This window comes from Anarrhichthys ocellatus, unplaced genomic scaffold (genome assembly GCF_004355925.1).
Source record: "Anarrhichthys ocellatus isolate YVR2014 unplaced genomic scaffold, GSC_Weel_1.0 scaffold9, whole genome shotgun sequence".
Classification (NCBI taxonomy): Eukaryota; Metazoa; Chordata; class Actinopteri; order Perciformes; family Anarhichadidae; genus Anarrhichthys; species Anarrhichthys ocellatus.
The window spans coordinates 3,238,883-3,263,365 of record NW_022280039.1 but is presented as its reverse complement, the minus strand read 5'-3'; the positions used below and the strand labels follow the sequence as shown (position 1 = coordinate 3,263,365).

Below are 24,483 nucleotides of genomic sequence, written 5' to 3'. Positions count from 1 at the left end.
TTGACCATAAACCTTTCTTCTGGGCATGGCCGTGGTAGCTGTGGCAATGGTGTCTGTTTATCTGCTTTATGAAATGACAGTAGCTCTCCATATTGTGGTGCAACCTGACGTAAACCCTGCAGGTCTGACGAAGCACAGATAAGCCCAGAGGAAGCTACTGAGAGAGACTGTGCAATACTGAACGTCACTAAAGTGACCGCAAGATCATTAGGCTACTGATGTAAATAACGATGAATTATGAGGCAAGAGCAATGAGGAGGAAAAAGAAAAAGAGGAAATCAGACAAATGAGATTCTGCTGCAGGCCACAACGTGGTTTGAACCAAGACAGCTGGAACAAACCAAGCAGATGATGCATCTCTGTTACATTCACATACAGATGCACAAGGGTGAAAGAGACGAGTTTGTGCAGAGGAGACATGGCATGTTGACTTTGGCAATGTCTGTGAGAAATCGGTTTCCATGTTTTGACTGGGAAGAAATCTTTTTTTTTTCGTGTGTGTATGTATATGTGTGTGTGTGTGTGTGTGTGTGTGTGTGTTCATCAGCTATACATATTTCTCATTACTTTTAGGCTGTGTTAAATCCCGTTCCTACAGAAGCTGACACCAATGACCATGTTAGAAACTCCAGCCTTACTGTCTATAAGGTAAAGTATTTGAATGTATAGCCCGTCCATAGTTCGTTTAAACGTTCATCGACGGTACACACGCCAACACAGCCTGTGAGGAATCTTGCCTTACAGATCTAGCGTAGGGCAAAGTAATTCCATTTCTACTCTCGCGAGAATAGCTCTATTGGCGCGAATAAACAAGGACTTCCTACATGTGAATTTACGCTGCTGTGTTGCTGGTCTTCGGGAAACTTTCCTAAACTGCCGTTTGAATCGCTCAACATTTAAAAAGTTCAACACAAAGTTAACGTTTCGGTTACGCTCTTCATTTTGTCTGTTTATTCGTAAAAGGAGAACTATGTCGGACGCTTTGTCTGATGACGGCGGGGACGTCGTCAACCAGGATGACACTCAGGAGGATGTTATGACCCCGGCGGAGCTGATAGCCAAGCTGGAAGAAGTGAGACTGACGTTAACACCGTTAACAAGTGTCATGGCGCCTCGTATTAGACAGTGTATCCTCACAGCTGTGCTCCTCTGTGTCCCCTTGCAGGCCTGGCTGAATGAGAAGTTCTCACCGGAGCTGCTGGAGAACAAATCGGAGGTGGTGGAGTGTGTGATGGAGCAGCTGAGTCACATGGTAAACGGGGAATACCTCCAGCTCTGTGGGTTGTTTTGTCTGACTAGCGTTACATTTCTAAATGTCACTACACAGCACATACAGTGTGGTGCTGTAGGCAACCATTGTTATGGTATTCATGTTCTCTTTACCCCAAATGAATAAGTAATACAATGCAAAAAGCAAAATATTTGCCTCTGTTGTGGAGTGGAAGAACAAAGTGGAATGAATTTCATATACTCATGTACTCATTTCATATACATAATAAGTATTATAAGTACAGTATTACTAAAAAATGTACAGCACCGGAGTGAATGTACTTAGTTACATTCCACCTGTGGTGTTTGTTTACATCATATACTGTATGTTAGGAAACAGGAAGTAGTCTGTATTACTTGGTTTGACGAACATATTTGAAGTTGTTGTATAGATCTATGAATGACTGGATTCTACAGTCACCCTGAAGAAAGGAAATGTTCATTTCTGACAGTGTCCTCTGATCTTTTCCTCTAACAGGAAGCCAACTTGCAGCGGGTGAAGAAAGGCGACGCAAAGGCCAGCATCCATCGCATGGAAATAGACCGGATCCGCTTTGTGCTCAGCAGCTACCTGCGCTCTCGTCTGCAGAAGGTCGGTAACGTCAACAATATAACTGTTTAGAATACAGCTCTTGTTTCACTCACTGCCTGTTGACAGAATCGCCTGATCTTTTGTGCCACGTATGTGTAGATTGAAAAGTTTTTCCCGCATGTCCTGGAGAAAGAAAAGTCTCGGGGGGAGGGAGACCCGTCCCTGCTCTCACCCGAGGAGTTCGCTTTTGCCAAAGAGTGAGTATCGTAGAGTGAGGTCACCGCTGTTTGTTTGTTCTGCTGTTTTTGTGACACTGGGGGGTTAAAAACACTTCTGGCACACAGGTACTACGCCAACACAGAAACCTACCTGAAGGCTGTAGCACTGAAGCGCATGCCCCCCAACCTGCAGACAGTGGATATGCTCAAAGCAGGTAAAATCCTGCTTGTGTTATCTCTTATCTTTACTGACATTTACTAGAATGATTTGTGCCTGGACTACAGGTGATGGCATTTGCTCTGACATTTTCACTGCCCGTCCCGCTAAGTCCCTGTGCTCTGATGTAATCTTAGTCCCTGAGCCCGGCCTGGACTCCTTCGTGTTTCTCCGAGTGAAGGAGAGACAGGAAAACATCTTGGTTGAGCCTGAAACAGACGATCAGAGGTACGTTTTCTTTAAACTCCACTAGGTGGCAGTGTCTCCCTCTCACGTTTGGTACTGTTACATTTTCTTGCATAGATTCTGAAAATGACTGATCTTATCTCCACGCTGTCTCTTCTATCAGAGAGTACGTTGTAGATCTGGAAGAGGGCTCTCAGCATCTAATGCGGTATCGAACTATAGCGCCGCTTGTTTCAAGTGGAGCCGTGCAGTTAATATGAACGCGGAGGTAAGTAACGATGAGTTAGTTTGACTGAGTCATCGTTCTCATTAACTCAACACAGCCCTCGCACCCTCCAGCACTGATCTCTGCTATTTCATTGCTGCAGATCTTACATAAGCAACGGCTTCGCTGTGACATCTGGATTTATTTTTAGCTCTCTGTTTTTATTGCAGTGTTCATCGTCTCTTGGCAACATATTATGGAAAGAATGTCTCTTTTAAGAACCAAAATATGTGTACAATAAGGAAGATTTGTCGTTTCACTGCACGGTGCTTAACGATCCACTACGATTAACACAAAGTCATTGTCGTTGTGACAGGGTCTGTCTGCTGGTGCGGATGTTTTTGGGTTCCCGGAGGTCAGAAAATGAGCAATGGCCTATTTCCGTAACATAGCGGTAATGAGGAACATTAACCGGCGGTGATTACATCTGGATTTGCACTCATCTTCCTCACTGTTGTCAGGATGAAGGACTAACTCGTCGGGACAGACACACAGACATTTGTTGCACCATATCTTCAAGACGTGTAACTCTAAAATAACACCAAATACGAGGTTGTTTTGTGGGAGGTGCTTGTTGACGAATGAACCCTGTTCACCAAAAGCAGCGTTTTCAGTGTTGTGCTGTTATTTTAGGATCTTTTTTTTAATCCTGTCACAACTAATCTGCTAATTAATTCTGTTACTTTACCCAGATGACTCACGTTATTGGACTTTTTCCTCTGCTGCTCAGTAACAAGGTGCACCCAAAGGTGAAATGTCACCAGTTTGCTCGGCATCATAGAGCATATCAGCCCAAAGTGAAAATACATGGTGTCCTTTGATCGTCATTTTTTTAATGACATTCACACTTAAATGAATAAGAATTAATGTCATTGTAAATAACATAAATACTATTAGTGTTCAGATAACGTCTGTGTATCTCTTCATTTAAAGTTTAAAGTGTCTTTTGTGTGCGTGTGCTTAGTTTAGTGTGGAACGTTGTCTTCTCTGAGACATAATCGTTGTAATAACGTTGTTATGTAAGAGTCTCAAAGGGAGCAATCAGTGCTCATTGTTTGCCCTCACACAAATTGCCCAGTTTTTGGAACTAATCAGGGACTGAGGGGAGAGCGAGCTTTGCAGAACTGAACCACGTGTCAACGGATTGTCGTCTTTTGAACTGCACTGCTGATCGAGCTGATACGGAATCCTACAACCCAGTGTTATTGTGAGATGAACAATAATACACTGAGGGTCTCAATGATCATATTCATATGATCTTTTAGACCTTGAAAATGTGGATTTCAGAAAAATAAATACACTTGTAAATGATTGAATGTTTACCAAAGTATGTCATTTTATTATTTCTTTATTGCAGCACCCATCACCCAACATCATTGCCTTACCTCATTCAGCTTTCAAGTCTTAATTAGTCAAATCTTTACCAGTAGAACCCCTTCTTACCAATTTTTCAGTCCCCAAAATGTCTCCGTGTGTGGTACACTTGGTTTCATGTCACTCAATATGTGCACACGTACTTGGATTGATTCCCGAATAGCTGCCTCAGTTAGGTAACTGGCACGCTGAGTCGTTTTGTAATCCTAACCCTCCTGAGCGTCACGCATACTGATTTACTGTGGGGTGAGGGTGACTGGGATCCTCTGAGAATAGAGCCTTAGATAGTTTCCACAATGCAGAGTTACATACGGCAGACCTGTATGCACTCAATCGATTAGTCAGCACTGGACGACCCCGTTTTGAGGTGACAACGAAGAGACCTTTATTTTACAATCGCATGTTTTTGTCTTGACAGTCGAATACAGAATTAGAATAGAAGGGGCTCTTAAGTTAAATGTTGCTGAAAATGATCTGAAATCTGTCCCATAACCAGGTCTGAAACTAATATACAAAACCAGAATACGTAGCTGATTGGTCAGGAGAGTAGAGAAGGTGGAGTATACTACTGAGGTAGTATAAATAGGATCTTGTGCAACATTTTCCTGCAGGCAAAGGGATAACTAAGACTACAGATAACAACGTGCTGCTTATAGAAGTTTGTAAGTATTTAAAACATATTTGAGATTTATTTTTAATGTATTACACCAATGATTTTGCAACCTTTATCCATATACCCTCTATTGTGATACTTATATAATTAATACTTTTTCTATTTTCTAGAACTCCAACCACTCAACACCAGACTGCCAGTATGGAGATGTCCAGTACAACGTAAGCAAACTAAGTGTGTAGTGATTGTGCTGTGGGGCGCATTATCTCGCATCACTTCTTCAATTGTTACAAAACAAAAATGGGATAAATTGTAATTATTATCACATATTTAGTATCACCTTCATCTTGTGATGCACGTGTGAATGCACCTCTTTAATAACAACAATTACAGTAATTACAAAAGTGTAATCACACCTCCAGGGCAGCAGTCTTTATTGAAATCACTGTTTTTCTGTTGCAAGGCTGCTGCCCATGGTCGGCCTCAGGTCAATGGCCCAGTCAGCAGGACTTGCGGAGATTGCTGTCAGGCTGTGCTTGAACCAACGTAAACAACTGTGTCCTCATGTTTGGGTTCCCATCCTGAAGCCCCAGCGCCCTTGCATCCGTCCTCCAATTTCAGATCAGCTATCCTCTGACATCTTAAGCCAGGCCTATCGGACCCACCCGTTCCCATCTCTCTTCAATCACTTGTACGACGATGATGATGATGATGATGATGATGTTTTGCTCCCAATCAAGAACAAACACGTGATTTTCGCTGACTCTCGAGGATTATCTCTAACAACCGTGCGGGTGTTTTCAGATGAAGAGCAGCAGTCTGACCTTGACCTACTGCCGTCGCTGCAGGGTTTGGGGAGCATGACGGAGTACGGCTACAGCTGCACCGTCAGCACCTGCTGCCCAGGAACGCGGCTCAAACTGGGCTTCCCGCAGCCTTCTGCAGATTTCCAGGCCTTTCGTGCCAAGCTGGCAGAGAGCATGGTTATCCTGGAGAACTGCAGTGTTACTGAACAGGCCCTTCAAGGTACCGTGCGAGTCAGGAACATCAGTTTCCAGAAGGAAGTGCAAATACGCATCACCTTCGACTCCTGGCTGAGCTACAGAGATGTGTCCTGTACGTACCTGCAGAAACGCTTCGGAGGGCCTCAGACAGACATCTTTGAATTTGACATCGCCATTCCTAAAGTGCTGGATGCCAAAAGGAAGATAGAATTCTGTTTAAGTTATTTACCGGGAGGCCATAGCGAGCCTCTTTGGGACAATAACAACAGACAGAATTACAGCATTTCTGTGTGCGTGAGCTCGCATCTCTGTTGCGGGAAGAATCCAAGTGAAAGGTCATGACTCACTCGAGCTAAAATTATCCAGACGACAACACATGGGATATATTTTTATTACATTTGAATTTATTTTCATAAATGTTCATGACATCTTAGTATGTGCTTTGTATATAAAAATTCTTTGAAACAGATTGTTGTATTCAGTTTTCTTTATAGTTTTCTCTCACATTCAGTTTGAAATAGGTGAGCCTTTGTTCTTTCAGCGCACACGCTCTTGTCATGTCCTACATTCTGGCCACTCGTCAGTGCATGCATTACTGTTGTGCACCAGAGATGGGATCCCTTTCACTTTAGGCATTTCACGGATTTCCATATAGGTCAGAGATTATTGGGCAGACACTGAAGCTAATCTTAGCTCAGCCCTGTTTGCAGAGCAGAGGCTTGCTGTCAGATTCTGATCGTAGGGAACTTTGTGATACAACCTTCTTTCTGTAACGCCCTGCTTTCATCTTCACAATGCAACATATATCCTGCAACATTTAGACACTGAGCTACAATTTCCAAATCATAACTCTACAGTGAACTCCATAAGAAGCATTTGGCAGGAGCGCTGACAACTGGAGTCAAAGATTGGATGTTTGGCAATAATCCTTTTTTTTTTTTTTTTAAAGGATAAAGAACATCTGGCAGCTTTTTTAGAGAAATCATCACAAGAAGTAAATGTAGCTAAATATTTTGTTATGACCTGTTGTGTTTTAAAAGGGGTATGCTTCTAGCGTTTGCATGTTCAGGTTGTATCAAACACAAATTTCTTTAAGAGAAACCACATCACACTAGTGGAACGGTTTAACAAAAAGATAATATCAAACACATCTTAAGGGGAAAAAATGTAAATTTGAAAGAAGGAAAAGATATTCATGAAATGACACCAGAGAGCACAGAAGTCTCTCAACAAGTAAGGAGCAACTATTTTCCAGCCATCTAAAGTCTATCATGTCTTCAATTATGTTTTGTTCAGCAGCCATGGATGGACGTTTACTGTTTCCAGCTGTGCTCATGATGAAGTTCTGCGATACACATTGTAAAAGTCTTCTATTTAATACTCACTATTCTAGTCCAGGCAGGAGGGAAGAGGGGTAGCAGCATGCACGCACCCCGAGAGGTGGGCTGTTTCCAATGTGTTGACCTACACATGATGGTCTCAAATGTTTTGTCTTGTGCAACACCGTCTTTCGATATTGCAGGCTCACACACTCCCAGGTCTGTCCTACATCTCAGCGTCCCACACTGATGTTGCACACTTTGCAGCTCGGGTCTTTCTTGGCGTTGGCTGTTGTCAGACTCATGAGCTGGTGGTGCCCACTGATCTGCTCCACGCTGCCCTGTTCCAAGGGAACCGGCTCTGTGAAAAGCACCTCAAGGATGACATCACTGGCGTGGCAGTACAGAGGCTCCTCCCCCGGCCTCTGGGGGGCAGTGTATGTCAGGAAGGGGTTGGAGGCCAAGTCCAGCATAGGGAGGCGAGTGCGACAGAAGGTATCTCCCTCTGAGCCAACAGGGGCCAGCACCAGCACCACGTAGTGGTAGGCTGTGTACATACAGTAGAAGTCTGCAAAGTACAGGGAGATGTTGGGGTTCAGCAGGTGTCCAGCTGGGATCTGGAAACGCAAGGGGCCATAAGGGGAGTCTCTGGGAGGGAGGCCTGTATCGAACTCTGTGTTGCAGCTGAAGAAGACTCCCTGCAGTTTGCCATTGATAGGAGAACCATGACTCCCACTGATGTCTTTTAGGGCTGGACGCATCAGGCCTCCACATTCCCTACTAATCCAATATATGAAGACAGAAAAAGGAGCATTATTATTATTTATTAGTAAAAAATGTCTTGCGGTAGCTTCCTACTTACCGTACAAACTTGAGAATGGTTTAATTGCTGCTGGAATTGCTTTAGATATACAATTAAAAGATAAGAATGCAGCACTGACCTGACATTGTCGAAGTAGTCTGGGTGCTGGTTGCGGTAAAACACAGAGAACTTTAGCAGCCTCACTGCAGAGCCCTTGGCCTTGTCAAGAAGCTGCTGTAAGTGTTCCATGGCATAGTCTGCAAAATTGGGTAAAATGCTAATGAGTACCCTGTGCTGACACAGAATATTAGTTTTTTATTACTTTGGTTAATGCTCTCATACTCTATACATTATTAGTGTTACAGGCATGTTATGTCATACCCCCGGTGCAGAACTCCACCACTTGGCTCCACTCTGAAACCAGGTAGTCACCGTCTGGCTGTCGGATTGCAGTTTGGACAGCAACACAGTACAATGTCCGTGGGCTGAGGAACCAGTGTCCCCTCACTGCCATGGGGAGAGGTACAGCCTTGGCCACCAGCTTGGTTGGTACATCCTGGAGGACAAGGAAGGAAGGAGTTGACATCAGGGACAGGATGCAAGGCTAACAGACCGCTGGGTTTTTTTATTTACATTTCAAAACAAATGTAAATGCTATTGTTTAGTCAACCATTTCCCTCTATGAAGTTTGCCTTATTAGCATCATATTCCACTTCAAGCCCAAGCTGCTGTAACTAGGATACATCTAATCAAATCAACAGCTTTGTTTTGGCCAACGCCTCTAAGAAGCACAGCTAATTACTAAAGGCTCAGAGGCCCATATATCCATGACAACATCCCTGATGCAAGTTTGTTTGTGCCACTTTGTGCATCAGAGAGAGAGCATTACTTGCATTCAGGAACAACTCTCTCAGAACTACCCCCCCGCCTTGACTTCACAAAAGCACTGAGCTTTTGAATTGTTCACTGCAATGATAGGCCATGATTACAGTCAGTATTCTGCATCTGAAATGAACGAAGATCAGAAATGTTAGACTTTAGCTACTGAAGCTATATTTAGATACCAAATTGATCAATCCAGTGCTAATAACATTATTAATGTGTGGGCCTTTAACCTGTGTAAAAAAGATCAAATCTTTCCTTTAGCGATATTTAAACAAGACTAAGAGGCTCAAGCCATGCTACCGTTTCTATGAGGATGTACTTACCAAATGCTAACGCTAGCATGCAAAATTACTTACAATGAAAATGCTAACATGCTGATGTTAAGCAAGTATAATGTTGAATATGTTCACCACCTTAGTTTAGCATGTTATGTTAGCATGCTAAAATTTGCTAATTAGCAACAAAGACAAAGTACAGTTGAAGCTAATGGGATTTTCCATTATTTATGCTGATATTTGGTCGTAATGGAATTGACCTGATGGTACTAGATGAAAAGTGAGAGGATCACAAAAGTTCAAAATGTCCTGGCAAGCCACTAAAAAGCATTTGAATCTGGACCACACAGACAGAATTTGCCATCCCCTGAGCGATGGAGCTTCCATTGATAAAAATGAATAGATAAACATACATATCTGTACAACACATGAAAGTATATGTTATACATGCTAGGGATCTAGGGACTGCAGATGGAAAGCTAGTAGCTAAATGCTATACAAAGCATCTCTATTAAAAAAAAAAAAAGGTAAACCATTACGCTACATTGCTGCCTGATATTTGTGGTGTATGCAATGTGTTGAATTTGTAAAAAAAAAAAAAAAAACTGCTCTGTGCTGCAGATGAATTTGTCAGTTGTTGTCCATTTTCAGAGCAATGTACAAGTGAGTCACTGGCCTGAAGCTGTTGACTGCAGTCATTTTTCTTTTTCGCCTGTATTAGAAGTGACTGAAAGGGCGCAACCACTGTTTTCTGTGTTCAGACTAAAGCAGAATATCATAAGACAGTTGTTAGACCCATCTGTTAACCCGGCTAGACCTCAATAAAATGCAAGTTTTCCTGTCTCATGCATGCTGTCTGCTATAATTGTAAAAGAGCAAACAGTAAAAGATGGACTTCTTCACCAACCCTATGTTGAAGGTTGATTGTTGTGAATCTGTAATATGAACACAGACGGGATAGACAGATACATCCAGGGAAAGGATAGAGGAAGGTACATGTGGTGGAGCAGCAGTTTCAGATTTTCAGACCCTGTGTTTGAAGCGGTTGTGGTCCCTGCTGTCTTTGCGGCTCAGGTCAATGAAGAAGTGTGTTGCTCTGGCACTGTCCTCGGGGGTCATGTCCCACATGATGCGGAAGGAGTCACAGGTCACCTCACAAATCTGGATGTTGCAGGGGGTGGCGAGAGGTGCTTCGAGAGGTGCTTCCATTTCTGTCATCTGTCGTTAAACCGAGAGATAAAGGGGGATAGTTAGACCAGAGTGCAATCACGGTAATACAGTGCTTGTGAAGGAGGCAACACATGCTAGAATAGATTATATTATTTAGAGATGGACACTGTACAACTGCAGAAACACCACGTTGGAATTTACCCCCAGACAGAATCTAATTAACCTTTATATATTTTATTACTGTCCTGCTCTGCACCCCCTTCCTCGCGCTCAACTGACATTTCCAATCATTACACAACTCAATACATGCATTTTATAATCCACCTACAGCAGTCTCCCAGCAACCACACGTCTGCAGCCTCCCTCAATCTTCTCCTGTGATTCCCAAGGAAGGGGGACACAAACAAAAACGCTGCTGCACCCGTCACCAACAATTTAAACCGAAAGTAACTTTTTAAAACACTTTTGCCTCCTGGCTGAAGTGCACGTCTCTTCAAAACAGCTGAGCTGAGTGAACTCCTTGCAGCTCGAGGGAAATCTTGCAGCAGCTTTTACACTGTTGTGGCAGAAACAGGGGGAGATTTAAGTAGCTATCAGTCGCAGGTGATGTATGATCATATTTCCTTTAGTTGCCCATCAGTGATTCGATCCAGACTGCTGCACATAGCCTTGAGTGTCGGGCCGGGTGCAATCTATTGTTGAGCCTGTATCTGTGTTTGATTAGCTGTCACCATCCCTGTCACAAACTGATAGTAAGTCTCTGCAGCATGTGCACAATGGTCATCTCCTGTTTGTCTGGTTTGCTTGTAATTTTCATCCATCTTAAATGTGTCATTGCAATCATCTCCTCCTGTATTGATTACTGATCTAGTAAAAAGCATTTTTTTTCTCCTTATTTCTCCAGCATCTCCACTCCACGCTTTATTAAAGTCGCACTCACACTGAGAATATGATAATTACAGATGTGCCTAAAAATAACTCCAGCAATAGTACAAAGAAAATCACAGCACGCTCATTTTTTTGCCTTGTATGATCCTACAGATGCCTGGTGCAGTGTCATTGTCTGACTGTGGGGTTCTTAAGGTATTCTCCAGTCAGTGTGATGGACAGGCTGCAGCACCTCATTAAAGCCTGTGAACTGTGAAATTTGTGCGGTAGCTCATTCACACGGGGGCCAGAGGAGAGGGCTGTTGCATCACGCATGTGTGATTCCACGCGTCCATTTTCCAGCTGCCGTTCCCGTTTCTAAAACACGGTGCCTGTTTCAGAGATAGAAACTGGGGCAAGAGGAGATTCTCACAGGAAAACTCATTAAAGCCCCCCCCATGTCTCTGTGTGTATTCCACTTTTGGATCGAATACATGTGAACACAGTTCAGACGCAGGTCTCCGTACCAGATACACAATGCCGTCGCCCTGATTGATACATCAGCCTGTAAAAAGAAATGTGAGCCAATTATCTCTGCTGCAAAACCATCTTTGATAGCCGGTTGCTCCAAATCAATCAACTGGGTCTAACTCATAATTATATCAGGGACTCACATATGAATTCATAATTTATCTGGAAGTGTGTATTTGGGCTGTTAGAGCAGTTACATTTCTTTCACTAGCAGACATCTAGCTGTTATCTCTGTGAGGCAGCATCATGAAAGCAGCTGCTGCATTCATGCATATGGAGCAGGGCACAGAAAGCAACTCTGTGCTTCAAAGTCACATTTTCCTCCGAGGAGAAGACTTTACACGTTTAGATGGTTGCACCAGGGAGGATAAAAGGCGGAATTTTCTCATACATGTTTTAAACTAAAGAGGTTGAAATGGCCACAGAATGAAACACTGGGCAATGTTCAAAGTTCAATAAACACGCTGTTAAACAGAGATATTGTGTGACTAATACAGTTTGAAACAATAAACCCCCTCGCGCAATTAAACCAACCAATAAGATTTAGGAAAATGAGCATTTACATGAAGCAGTCAATGCTGCTGTATGAAATATCCTGGCAGTCTCGTGTAAAATGGCATTCATGGGATGTAATAAATGCCCAAAGTTGGCAGTAAATGTCATCACACATGCGTGTTTGTATCAACGTGCAAATAAAACTCATGTACTAACACCCCAACTACTGTATTCATCTGACTTTGTGTCTCCTACTTGAGAAATACACAAATGAAATGCCCCATTAGATTGTCTGATCTCCACAGCTTCATACAGTGGGAGTACAATATAATAGATCTATTTTCTGAGCACTACAATCTATAAGTAAGCTGATACTTACTTGTTTGAGGCTCAAATTGTTAGATGGTGATGGGAGAAAATTACAGCTTGGCAAAAATCTACTATCTTCTTTTTCCGCTTTTCTACCTGCCTCCCCTGCTGCAGTCGATGATAGATCCCACCAGGAAAACTGATTAGGAGGTGAAACGAACACACAGCCTCCTCTCTCAGTCTGTTTCTCTCTCTCAGTCTCTGTGTCACACAAACACTCTAACCTCCCCCCTCCACTTCACTCCCCCACTCCCCCTCTCCCCCTCCCAGTCTCATTTTTGCCCTGGGCTCCTAAGGACGATGTTTACTTGACTCCTATATGCAGCCACACAGGGAGAATTAAATCCTAAACGAAGCAAGAAATGAGAATTTTTGCCAACAGGAGTGTGACCACAGTGAGACACTCACTCAACCTCGTCAGCAGCGTTCTCTCGCCAGCCAGTCATACACAACACATCAGTTGCCAGTAAGCCATACCCTGAAGCATTAAATCCACGCACACTGATGTAGAGTAACCACTTGCATAAATGTCCTCTCTCAGATATGGAGACATTATCGACATGAGGGCTGTGAGGGGAAAACATGAGCCATTTGTTGACACGCTCCACTGGCTGCTGTGCATGCAAAAGAGATTATACTGAGTGATGTCCTAGGAAATTACACGGAGCTCCATCAAGACCTCAAAAATATAGATGTGCCAACTGTTATGCCATATGGACTAACTCCACAGGCCATCGTTCCACAGCCCAACTGGAAGCGAGGGATGCCACCGTGTAAGTCCAAAGTAAGCAGATTTCCCATGAGTTTCAGAGGGATGTTTTTGGTTAAACCCTGGGTTCAACCTCATGGGGACAACTTCATTTAGGATTTCAGAAAGGGATTAAAGAGACCCTTCCCAGATTAATGGCTATAATCTGCTGCTAAAACAATTGGTATGGGCGTAGAATAAAGACAAATAACAAAAGGATGAACTGATAGTGAGAGTGCAGTTCTTTCACAAACACATAATATTTGAGTTTAAAAACTGACAAAGATATATTGCTATAATTCCACAGGCCGTGTGTAGTATTGAAAAGCTTCATTTATTTCCAGCCAGCCACAGAAAAGTGATACCCTCAGAGTGTAATTAAACTGCAATCATCCATCATTAGTCATGGCATGACAGTCTGCCTCGGCCCAAATGACCCTCTGAGCTCCAGAGGTGGGAATAGCTGGTTTGTTAAGGGGTGGCTGTGTGTCTGTTCTGAAGAGAATTTGGCTCCACGCATTTCCATAAAGCATTTGTGATGTCCTTAAACCGGATGATAACGTTTATATTTCAATGATGCCTCAACATTTGCAGTTTCTAAAAGTGTTGTGGATTTATTCATCACAACCCGGCCCCTGCACATCATGACACAAACCCAAAGGTCCATTCATTATCAGTAGGACCAGACACCACCAGGTTGGAGTGACCTGAAGCATTAAACAATAGTCAGAAGCAGCCTGGAGCCGGGATTTATTTCTCCTTGTTGTTCCTTCGGCAGCAGATCCTGGATCCTGCAACAACTTGCACTTTACAGACGTACAAGCATAACATTTGTATTTCTTTGCACCAAATCATGCACAAATTTAACAAGTGTGCTGTCGTTATGAACATGAACAACTGATTAATTTATTTTGATACATAGGGCTTCGCATTACTGGATTTTCAATCATGGTATACACTGAAAAAATGTGTACATTTGAAAAAGTCACCTATACAATAAAACAAAAGGGAAATATATCTACAGTAAATTATAATGATGTTGTGATGTGAAACTATATCGTCTTGTATTGTAGCTGTAGATATCACTTCAGTGTGCTGTTAAGTGATGCTTTTCTAAGAGAAGGGAATAATTAATGCTTCTGCCTTTGGTCATCATAAGTACATGACTAAAATGTTTCTTGTGTGCTGCCAATAGCACCAATAGTCACACGATTTGCCCTCAACCAAATGGTGTTCTTTAACTTTTAAAAATCTGCATGGAAAACCAGTTGAAAGAAGAGAATAACTCGTTGTGTAGATTTGTAGAAAAATGTCCCAGAATTAAGTTTATGAATACAATGTTGCTGTTACTATCAAGTGTTGGAGCTTAGACCACTATAAATAAATACTGAACCTGTAAAAACATATATAGTGAAAATAATAGGCTAGTCTACTCTGCTCACTCCTCACCAAACTGCAGGACTTTTGCATAGAGTTCTTGATACATTGATATGGCACTGTGTATGTTATTAATGTATGTATATTATTATCTATTGGCAGTGTTGGCCTTTAATATTTTGCTTGACTTTTAGCAGGTGAGCGCTATTTATTCACATTATATTTGCCTAGCATGTTGCCTTAACAGTCAAGGCTTAACTACAGTAGTCTATGTGTATATGGCTCGTGCCTGAATAATAATTCATCTCAAAGAGTGTATTCATGGCAATGAACAGTGAGCCGTGAGCATTAACCTACATTCCTTTCATTACGCTGACTGCGCACATTATCATAATTTTTCTAACTCAGAATATATAGGGCAAGTAAAAAAACATAAACGAAATTCTCCAAAGCCGAGATCATTATATGTATCCATACGATAGTTGAATTGATTTCACGATTGATATTCATGCGAGTTTTTCTGCGCAGGTTTGATGCACGTGAACTCACAGGCTGATGACACTGCGGAAGTGTCATGGCGCCGCGCGTCATGCCGAGTCAGAACCAGCTCTAGCCTAAAACAACTTGTAATGACTCTTCTCTCGCACGCTAGGACGTAGTATTGAATTGGGACATCCGAGTAAATCATAACGTAAGTATCTGGAGAAGCACATCGTGTCAACAGCTTTTCCTGACAACCTTAACGTTCAATAATACTTGTAGTGCATCCTTGTATTCGTGTTTTAATTTGGCCACGTGTTACTGAATTTTCGCCGTTGTTGACGTCATATCATTCAATATTACAAGCCGAAGTCGTGACATAGAAAAAGTTTAAAGTGACCATTGACTTGAATAGTTAAAAATAGCTGTCAGTTGTTTATGTCACTGGATTACATGCGTAACTGTGGTAAAAAAGCAGATGCCCCTTTCTGAGAAATAACTGCATGTCTCCATTCAGTATAACACTGATCAATATAAATGCTGTAAATTTAACAATATAGAATAATATGAATAATATGATAGGACGTTTAGTTTTTTCCTGAACAGATTCATTTGCTAGCACGTGTAGGTGACATTAGTATAGCACTCTTAAGTAAACAAAAATAATACATCATCCTTGCTGTTCATTATTAAGTCAGTATACCTCTATCTGTCCACACTATAACAATAAATCAGCTAAGAACATCTGAGTTTGATTCATATTATTAATAATCAGTCACACATGTACGAGTTCTTTATTCCTTTTTGCCACATGTCTCCAGTCTAGGATGGCTGATTCAGGCTCCGGTGACCCCGGTGGTCAACGTGTGCCGACCCCTACAGGGAGCGGTAGAGGAGTGCTGATGGGCCGCCGACCCCCCGCTGCCGTCTCCACTGGCCGGCTCCCCTCAATGCGGTCAAGAGACCTCACCCTGGGAGGAGTGAAGAAGGTAACGTGCTGTATCTCACTGTCGGTAACAATCGTTGTCCAGGATTGCTTCTGCTTTTTCCCATCCTGTAATACTAGTTTTGTATTTTTTTTTTTTTTTAGAAAACCTTTACACCCAACATTATTGGCAGGAAAGCCAAAGAAGAGTAAGTTCTCAGCTGATCAAAAGGAAAAATGACAATAGATTCAACTATGTTTTCGACTGTTGGTCAATGACGTTGTCTGTTGTGACAGAACAAAAACAGAAGGCGGGCAGAGGAGAGACAGGAGGGATGCTGGTCGAGGTCGGGGTCCGAGAGATAGAGGCAGGGGCCGAGATCGCCCGGACGTCATCCAGTCCCACTCTATTTTTGAGCAGGGGCCGGCAGAGCAGATGATGAAAAAGAAAGGTAGGAGTCCAGCTGGAGGACCACTCCCTCTATACTGCTGTAGTTACACAGTCTATATTACACATGTTTGATTGTGTCTTGTCTTGGTTTAAAAGCATCCCTCTATCATACACAGGTGCCTATGAGAATGTGAGAGAAGCTCCGAGCGTGGGACCTTTGCCCATCATCAATATTAAGAAGGAGAAGAGAGAGACGGAGGAAGAGACCAAAGAGATACTTGCCAAGCTGGAGCGAGATACTGTAAGTCGCTTGGTTATCCTCTTTATTAAAGTAACCGCGAGGTTATGAAAGAGTCTCAGTTTAATACTGATGCTTCTATTTGACTTGTATAAGTAAACGAGACCATCGACGAGAAGATTGGCCATCTCTGTACAGTTATTCTCCCGGTTGTATTGCTGGGCCAGCTGTAGGGAAGCGAGGCTCGGGAGAACCAGGACTAAGCGGGGCAGACTGTCGCACCCTGCTGCAGTTAAAGCAGAGGTTTTCTAAAGGGACTCTGCTTCTCTGAAACACTACCGCTTTTGTCCATAGGGACCGCCAAAATCAACACAAAAGTTCCTCGTAGTAGCTTTATTTTGCATTTCGCTTAAATGTAACTTTTCTTCTCCTTTGCATTCTTCCAGTTTATAGACGACCCCTTCCTGAGGAGTGAGCAGAGGAGCTGCCCTGTCCAGCTTCCTCTTGCTGTATCGGGATGGGGATTCACGGAGGAATTTAATAGCGCTGCCGTTAAAATTGAGGAGGTGGAGGAGGATGCTGAACCCATGGAAGGAAGCGAGATAAAACTAGAAGGTGTGGTATCTACGTAGCAGTTTCCAAGTCAGCAGTCCAATACGTATGATAGTCTGTGAAAGCGGGAAATAAATAACAAGCATGTTGTCCGCGCAGCTGCTCTCTTTTAAAAGTACACTTTATTTTCTCCTCAGTGAAACAGGAGCCTGAGGAAACCGAAATCAAGAAGTCAGAAGGAGCTTTCAGGCCCCCTCCTCTCCCTGAGCCTGAAGTTCTCCCTGAGCTGCTGCATCAATGGAGTCTGAGCAAAGGGGAGGAGCTCTTCTTCATGCAGATGCCGGACACGCTGCCCGGCCAGCCCCCGACTCAGGAGCACAGGCCGGTGAAAACAGAGGTGAAGTCAGAGGACGGGCAGTCCGTGCTTCTGAAAACAGAATCTCAGGTAAATGTAGTTGTCGTCTACATGTCGAATACACGATGATCTTTGGGGAATGTGTGTAAGCCGTGTTTTCATTTCAAACAGGAGGAGGAAGCTGAAGACACCAACTGCAATCTGAAAGACCTGCGGGAGGGTCTTGTGGGAAAGATGCTGGTGCGGAAGTCTGGCCGGGTCCAGCTCATACTGGGACAAGTGACGCTCGATGTGTCTCTAGGAGCATCGTGCTCTTTTCTTCAGGTGTGATCCCACTATTGATGTCTCTGTTTGTCCTCATACTGAATCTTTTTTTGATACAGCGCAACTTGTGTTTTCCAGTGTCTCTAGATATTTATTTTATATCCATTATTAACATTTCTGACATGCTTTTTCTTCTTCTCACCCCCCTTTGTTTTCTCAGGAGTTGGTCTCTATTGGTACGGAGGGAAGAACGGGCAACTTGACTGTATTAGGGAATATCAAACACAAGATGGTTTGCTCCCCAGACTTTGAGGCTCTCCTGGAGAGCAATACTTGACGCTTGTCAGAGCAGTGGAGGACTGAGTGTGATGTTGACAAGATGTTCACTTTCACTATGGACTGTTGGAACCTGACATCCAGTACAAGATGGATGTTGACTGTGCGTCTGTGTTTTCAGAGTGGCTATAGTATTATATTGAAATACACTATCTATAAATATGAAACATAACTGAGGTTTTACTTTATTCTATTGGAATAGGCATGTTAATTCAGGATTTGAAGGTTGAAGGGTGAATGATGTGCCAAATTTCAGTTCAGTTTTCATTTTAGTTTATCCGATATTACTTGAGAAGACTGTACATGGATGTAAATGGGCAAATAAAAAAACGTTTTTGTTATTACAGTATTTTAGTGTCAAATTATTTTAAGTATTTGTTCACTCAAATTACAAAAAATAATCAAATTATCTCACTTACTTCTAGTGACCATGCAGATAAAGGTTTGTTTTTGTTTGCTTAGGTTTTATATATGTAAGATGGCGATCCACACCTTGGCCTTTTGTGTCTGCTGATGGAAGCATTGAAGAATTAGAATTTAAAAAAAAATGTAACAAGGGGACACACCGTGTTACCCAGCCTACTGCTCTTCTCTTTAGAATTGAAAGTCTAAAAATCTGCTTTTTTCTGCTTTATTTGAATGCATCCGTTGCAGCGTATATATTTGCCTTCTCAGTAGAGTGACTAAGTTTCTCATGATATCGCATGAACACCCGCTCATCAAAATATTGCTCTACAGCGCTCCTAGTGGTCACACATTGCACAATATATATTTTTGTATGTTACTGCAGTACATCATTGTGGCCAGCAGGCGTCAACGTAGAGCTGAGTGTGATCAGCCGAGGGCCGGCCGGTGGTTTCTAATACGTAGCCAGCTACGAGCCGCCCGTTGTCTGCCCATGTTGTTCTCCGGGTGGAGTTTGGCTACAGTCCGCAAGACAAAGACAACTGATTGACCAGTGAAGCCTCACTGTACCGGCACCGGACGTAACGGGACTAACGGTTCGTTAACTATTAAGTCAATTAAACTAGTTACACGCGGGTGGACTTGTTGGTTTATGAAAGTAACCGGTGAGATACTCGGGACACGTAACGTTAACTTACTCACACCAAGCTTGTAATAAAACGGTTGGCTCAGCACTTCGTGTAACGTTACACCCGGACGGTGCTCTCGAGGGCTGGGCGCGACCTAGCTGAACGAAGTGGAGCACGCCAGGGGGACACAATGTAGCATACCCGTTAGCTCGTTAGCTCTGGAGGCCATAAGCTAACTTTAGACGCAAAATCTTCCGCGTGGGTACAGGAAGTCTTGAGTCTCGAGACCCACTAATAGCTGCGGTTGTGCTTGTGTGCTATTTCCATTTGTTGCTAAATGAAGCGTTACCCGTTAACCGTTGGTAGTGATGAGCCTGAGCTAACCCAGTGTGGTGTTACTCTCGTTAGCATCATCACAGTCGATGAGGACGGAGGCCCTCTAACGTTATCTCTGCACTGATGCTGGTAACAGTAACGTTAGCTTATAAAGTTATCTGGCCGTTCACTGAAAAGGGATACATTACAATTATCACCATTTCCCCCGAGATTAGTGGTATCCATAGCTTTGGAGAAAAGCCAGAGCTAGCCTCACTAACTTCCCATACCGGTATTCAGAATGTACAACGTTCAGAGGATAGTGACGCATGGACACGCTTTTCTGCCCTGAACTAATAACTCTCACTACTTTGGTCCTAGAGGACACATTGTTGTGAGATGCATCACTCTGATCGTTTTGTTTCTACATCTTCACAGGTCTGCGGATCCCCCGGAGCTTCACCACGAGAGGACCACCTGCTGTGCCCGGTTGTTTTATTGTTTACATTTCTGTCACCAGCGGGAGGTTTTTGCTCAAATAGCAAACATCTGCAAAAAAAGGACCTAACTTTATTGACTTCACGTTCCCTTTCCTGGAATTGAATTCAACTTGAGTTTCAGGAACCGATTGATGGTGAAGATGATGAAATTCGTTAATATTGCCCAAGAGGGCAACAACGTCCAGATGCTCACTTCTACCTGTATTGATTCTCTGTTCAATGCTAGGAGCTCCATCCCCTAGTCTTCTTGATGAAGGCCTTTTTCTGACAAAAGATCAGGGCCACTTGGGGCCAGAAGGTGAAGTGCTGTAGCTCCTTTGCCATCTGATTTCAAACAGTTTGATAGAAACGTCAAGATGGAGCTCTTCTTCAACCCTTTCGACAACTTGGTGTGTATCCTGCTGGGCATCTCCTTCACCGTGTGGTTCACCCTGCTGTTGGTCTTCATTATCGTGCCGGCCATCTTTGGGGTGTCCTTTGGCATCCGACGTCTCTACATGAAAACCTTATTAAAGCTCTTTGAGGTAAGCGCTTGCTGCACAATGGCTTACTACTTTTTGTACAATTTTAACTTGAGTTTTAGGTGATTGATGTGTGATGAAGGTGCGTGCACTGTATACACACAATGAAGAAGTATGTCTCCAGGTCCGCTTCTATTCTTGCACAGTTATGATTATCTGTCTCCTGCTCCTTTCTAACACCCTGTTGTTCAACAAACCATACACAGTAAATGTTATTCAAGGACAGCCTGTATTTGCTTTTGCTGTACATTTTCTCCGCCCTTTCAATCAGCAGGTACCTGTAAACAATATACGTTTTTAAGGCTGTAGTTGGTTGAGTAAGTCTTATTTTTTATTTTTTTAGAAATGTGCTGACCTCACATGTGCATTTCAGGACATTGGTGAGCTTCATGCTTGTCTTTAGCATCCGACCAGTGGCCATTGTATTCACAGGCAGATACAGATCAGCATCACAGCCACAGGGCCATTCTTCCCTTGTTATGTAAGTGGGGAAAACAGTGGTACTGTTGTAACTGTTGTGTATGAGCCTGGAGTATTAATGATGTGCCGTTTTTTTGCTTTCTAGAAATGAGTTTGAATCACCAGTGATGGCAGCAATGCATCGGCTTCATTGTGCAATGAGGCCCAGTTTTGAGATGTCAGCTTTATTTACCATTAGACTCCAGACGCCGTTATCCAGTTTCCCTTCTTGTGCTTTCTCTCATGCATCTTCACAAGTAAAGCTGTCATCGCTTCCCAGCCTGACCTCTGAGAGCATATCTTGTGCCAGAAATACATGGACCAGTGGGAGATATGAGACGGTCTTAGCTCATGATTGCTGTAACTACCAAGAGATGTAGAGAAAAGGTCAAAGGACAGATGCAGTAAAGACTGTGCGAACCTGAAGCAATGTTTGTACTATTTTAATATGCGCCATTGCTTGCAAAGGTCTCCATTTCAGGCTTGTTGAATACAAAAATAAGTGTTTGTCTAGGGCATGATTAGGTGTAACACCAAGACCTTTTGCAATTAGTTGCTCAACGTTAGTTTGTGTTGCTGTGCATCTCTGGAGCCACATGCGATCGTGATGGACTGGCTTTATATTGTTCCTGTTCCAGAAGCAGCTCTCTGTGCTCCTCTCTCCAGCCAAAGAATCTTGTCGACTGCAGCTGCTTGTTATAATGTTGATTTAGTATGACGACTTGTCACGGCACGATTTAACAGTAGCCCAGCTGCAAAAGGAATGTTTGATATGCTGGTAATGTGCGTGCGTATTTGATTTACGTAATTATGACCAGGATGTATCCATCAAATGCAGATGTCACTACTATAGGCTGAATGTCATTAGTCTTCTAATAGTCTGCTTTTCAGACTGTTAGTGAAATATCTATATATTTAAGTTGGCTGTCAGAGTGTATCTCTGAAACAAAGTCGCACACAACATGGGTTTCAATTTGCCCAAAGCCGTAAAACTTGTCTCTACACCAAATAAAGTAAAGTAAGTAGGAATATGAAAATAATCTGATCTAGAGATGGCGTGCAAGCAATATCACGGTGTCACTCAAATATATTTATATATATATTTTTTTTTTTTTTTTTTTGCAAGTGCCCCAAGCCAATTCTAGTGTTTTCAACTTGCATGCCTGCTGAGCATTATTGTCTTTGAGAATATTTACAATCATGCTTTTAACTTTGTTCAACCCTGATATTGGTTGGTGCACCTAAATCTCTGAAGTCATCGTGTGCTGTCGTGTGAACTATAGTCTGAGGCTGTTGGCCAAGAGAAAAAGCATCCAACGCCTCCCCGGCCATAATTTAACCCCCGAGCTCTGCTGCTTGTCTTCCAGCTAGAACACTGTGTCCTTTTCCTGCCTCCTCAGTTAGGGACGCACCAATCCGGCCTTTTCTGCCCCGCTAGCGATACGGATAGCTGAGCTTTGGGTATCGGCAGATACGGCGTACCAATCAAATACCAGTTATTAATTAATAAGCTGTGTGCCTCACTGTGTAAAGTGAACATCAGGCTCGATTTAAACATTGCTTTCCCAACTTACTAAAACTAAATTGACTTACCTGGTTAAATGACGTTAAATAATAAATGCAAATAAATGCAACAAATAAATACATAGATATGAATATACTAAAAGATTTATTATTATAATAGTAAATCATACACTAGGAACTTGGTAGAAAACCTTTCAAATTAACCGTTAACCTTTTAATTAACCTTTTTAATGCAGCAACAAATTGGTGAAAACTTAAACAGGAATAAACATTCTAGTATGTAAAATATCTAGTATATAAACATCTTATTGTCACCGATACTTGAGTCAGTATTGGACTGATATCGGTGCATCCCTGCTCTCAGTGGACACCGGTTTGTTGTTATCTACGTATTGAACAGTGGGAAGTGGGCTTTATAATGTTGTTTTAATAGAACACAGCTGTGGTGACAGATAAGACTTATTATTGACCCAGGTCAGGATGAGGTCAACTTCTGAGAACGTGGTTTCCTAGACTTTGTGGAAGGTTTGCATTGTGAGGGTTTACAACATTAACAACTACACTCAGATAAGCATTAAAAAACCTGAGCAGGAAACAGCTGGGACTCTGATCAAGAAGAACTTGCTGGGAGTTTCTTGAATCTTCAGTTTTAAAAACTATGTATATTACAACAGTTTGCTTGTAGGGGCAGCTGGTTGCTACAGGAGCCACAATAAACAGTTTGATGTGGGCATGCTGAATTTCCGTGTATTTTGGGACACTGGTATTCTAACACACACCTTTGTCTTTATTATAGTGGGCCACACTAAGGATAGAGAGAGGAGCAAAAGAAAATAATCACCACTTGTACAAACCCTACTCCAATGGTAAGATGTGCTGTCTGTGTGCGTGTTCAAGCGCTGCATTTGTTTTAGAGACGAGTGTTGCTGACGTCCTTTCTCTCTGAACCGTTCCAGCCATCATTGCCAAGGAGCCCACCTCCTTGGAGCAGGAGATCAAGGAGATCCGGCGGAGCGGCAGCAACAGAGACCTGAACTCGGCCCCCGAGTTTGAGATGTCCGACATCTTCTATTTCGCTCGGCGAGGAGTGGCGAGCATCATGGACGACGAGGTGACCAAGCGGTTCTCCGCTGAGGAGTTGGAGTCCTGGAACCTGCTGACCCGCAGCAACAACAACTTCCACTACATCAGCCTGAGGCTGACCGTCCTCTGGGGGCTGGGCCTGCTGATCCGCTACGGCTTCCTGTTGCCTCTCAGGTATTAGCAGTACCTCCAGCATAGAGGCGGTTTTAGATTATACTAGGTAAAATACTGTTTAGTTTTGTTACACCGAGTGTATCTTTGTCTGCAAATCAACCCAGTGAGGTGGCGTGACTCTGTTTGAGGAGTCACGGTTGAATAAGAATTATGCCACCTGTGCATGGTGGGTAATTCAGGAAGCCTGGGAGTTTGAGGGATAACAACCAAAAACACAAAGCCAGACCGGCCGAAGAGCCATTACCTGTGCATGGCCACGGGGGCTGAATGCAATCCCAGCATGCATTAGACTAGAAGTAGGGTACAGGGCTAACACGTACACATTCACAGCCAATTGAGTGGGCAACCCACCTGTTCAAAAATAACTAGATTTTGGGCAGACTGTATTAGGTTTCTGTCTGCTGCAGAACACACATCTAACATTAAGTGTTGGCACATGCAGTGAGATCCTCATTCGGGCCGTAGACAGTCACAGGGACTCTACTAAGCCTGGCTGGCTCACTTCCAATCACCAGTGGGGAGACGAATCAGGCCACCGCTGCACAGACATCATTCTAGTGTCCCATTCTGTTAATAGATTCTCTCGTTGAATATATTGACCCGGCTCACTCACGAGCATGAAACCTTCACCTCCCTCGTGTTTGTCCAGTTTAATCATCACCTTCTCCAACCCGGATGATTGGTTCATCCAGATTAAGTCAGCTTGTTGGCCAGTTTAATCATCTCCTAATATGCCCTTCTGGAGTCTCAGTGTCTCGGGGGGGGGGGGGGGGGGGGGGGGGGGAGGGGGCTGTGGAGCGAAAGTGTGTGTGGAGG

At 43.1% G+C, this 24,483-nt stretch overlaps 5 protein-coding genes across 9 annotated transcripts in view; 4 read left to right on the top strand and 1 right to left on the bottom strand.

The window, feature by feature from the left end:
• The first annotated feature begins 816 nt into the window (after positions 1-816).
• On the top strand, positions 817-15,077 carry gins4 (GINS complex subunit 4 (Sld5 homolog)). Of its 3 annotated transcripts, XR_004212820.1 has the most exons (9): positions 817-1,072; positions 1,166-1,252; positions 1,748-1,861; positions 1,961-2,058; positions 2,146-2,234; positions 2,374-2,464; positions 2,586-2,690; positions 4,673-4,723; positions 4,845-4,882. XR_004212820.1 is itself a non-coding variant. In XM_031849467.1 (8 exons), exons 1-7 carry the CDS (start codon positions 971-973, stop codon positions 2,680-2,682), a joined length of 678 nt encoding a protein of 225 aa, XP_031705327.1. In that variant the 5' UTR covers positions 817-970; the 3' UTR covers positions 2,683-2,690; positions 15,045-15,077. The 3 variants fall into 3 exon arrangements, 2 of the variants coding, with proteins under 2 accessions (XP_031705327.1, XP_031705326.1); XM_031849467.1 differs by lacking the exons at positions 4,673-4,723; positions 4,845-4,882 and adding an exon at positions 15,045-15,077; XM_031849466.1 differs by lacking the exons at positions 4,673-4,723; positions 4,845-4,882 and adding an exon at positions 3,004-3,095.
• ppp1r3c2b (protein phosphatase 1 regulatory subunit 3C2, duplicate b) lies at positions 4,826-8,845 on the top strand. The gene is made up of 2 exons (XM_031849465.1): positions 4,826-4,895; positions 5,138-8,845. Exons 1-2 carry the CDS (start codon positions 4,876-4,878, stop codon positions 6,018-6,020), a joined length of 903 nt encoding a protein of 300 aa, XP_031705325.1. The 5' UTR covers positions 4,826-4,875; the 3' UTR covers positions 6,021-8,845.
• phyhip (phytanoyl-CoA 2-hydroxylase interacting protein) lies at positions 5,372-12,593 on the bottom strand. Its single transcript, XM_031849464.1, has 5 exons — positions 12,402-12,593; positions 9,989-10,177; positions 8,181-8,355; positions 7,939-8,056; positions 5,372-7,777 (listed from the first exon to the last, which is right to left on the bottom strand). Exons 2-5 carry the CDS (start codon positions 10,175-10,177, stop codon positions 7,231-7,233), a joined length of 1,029 nt encoding a protein of 342 aa, XP_031705324.1. The 5' UTR covers positions 12,402-12,593; the 3' UTR covers positions 5,372-7,230.
• A 1-nt stretch (position 15,078) lies between the features above and the next one.
• Positions 15,079-18,384, top strand: polr3d (polymerase (RNA) III (DNA directed) polypeptide D). The gene is made up of 9 exons (XM_031849463.1): positions 15,079-15,207; positions 15,818-15,985; positions 16,087-16,130; positions 16,219-16,373; positions 16,489-16,613; positions 16,997-17,165; positions 17,300-17,547; positions 17,629-17,781; positions 17,942-18,384. Exons 2-9 carry the CDS (start codon positions 15,824-15,826, stop codon positions 18,056-18,058), a joined length of 1,173 nt encoding a protein of 390 aa, XP_031705323.1. The 5' UTR covers positions 15,079-15,207; positions 15,818-15,823; the 3' UTR covers positions 18,059-18,384.
• A 515-nt stretch (positions 18,385-18,899) lies between these two features.
• LOC116384700 (glycerol-3-phosphate acyltransferase 4) overlaps positions 18,900-24,483 on the top strand; it is an 11,832-nt gene continuing 6,248 nt past the window's right edge. The window contains exons 1-4 of one of the 3 annotated variants that reach the window (XM_031849608.1): positions 18,900-19,058; positions 19,845-20,430; positions 23,207-23,276; positions 23,367-23,667. In XM_031849608.1, the coding sequence (XP_031705468.1) occupies positions 20,263-20,430; positions 23,207-23,276; positions 23,367-23,667 (539 nt within the window). In that variant the 5' untranslated portion in view covers positions 18,900-19,058; positions 19,845-20,262. The other 2 variants (XM_031849609.1, XM_031849610.1) reach the window with 2 other exon arrangements.

Excerpts from the sequence above, each read along its gene's own strand:
- gins4 (XM_031849467.1), top strand. The coding sequence starts at position 971 with ATGTCGGACGCTTTGTCTGATGACGGCGGGGACGTCGTCAACCAGGAT. Across the intron at positions 1,073-1,165 it reads TGATAGCCAAGCTGGAAGAA|GCCTGGCTGAATGAGAAGTT; the intron begins GTGAGACTGACG and ends GTCCCCTTGCAG. Across the intron at positions 2,059-2,145 it reads GAGTTCGCTTTTGCCAAAGA|GTACTACGCCAACACAGAAA; the intron begins GTGAGTATCGTA and ends TCTGGCACACAG.
- ppp1r3c2b (XM_031849465.1), top strand. The coding sequence starts at position 4,876 with ATGGAGATGTCCAGTACAAC. Across the intron at positions 4,896-5,137 it reads ATGGAGATGTCCAGTACAAC|GCTGCTGCCCATGGTCGGCC; the intron begins GTAAGCAAACTA and ends TTCTGTTGCAAG.
- phyhip (XM_031849464.1), bottom strand. The coding sequence starts at position 10,177 with ATGACAGAAATGGAAGCACCTCTCGAAGCACCTCTCGCCACCCCCTGC. Across the intron at positions 8,057-8,180 it reads GGTGGAGTTCTGCACCGGGG|ACTATGCCATGGAACACTTA; the intron begins GTATGACATAAC and ends CCAATTTTGCAG. Across the intron at positions 7,778-7,938 it reads GACTACTTCGACAATGTCAG|TAGGGAATGTGGAGGCCTGA; the intron begins GTCAGTGCTGCA and ends ATATTGGATTAG.
- polr3d (XM_031849463.1), top strand. The coding sequence starts at position 15,824 with ATGGCTGATTCAGGCTCCGGTGACCCCGGTGGTCAACGTGTGCCGACC. Across the intron at positions 15,986-16,086 it reads CCCTGGGAGGAGTGAAGAAG|AAAACCTTTACACCCAACAT; the intron begins GTAACGTGCTGT and ends TTTTTTTTTTAG. Across the intron at positions 17,548-17,628 it reads TTCTGAAAACAGAATCTCAG|GAGGAGGAAGCTGAAGACAC; the intron begins GTAAATGTAGTT and ends CATTTCAAACAG.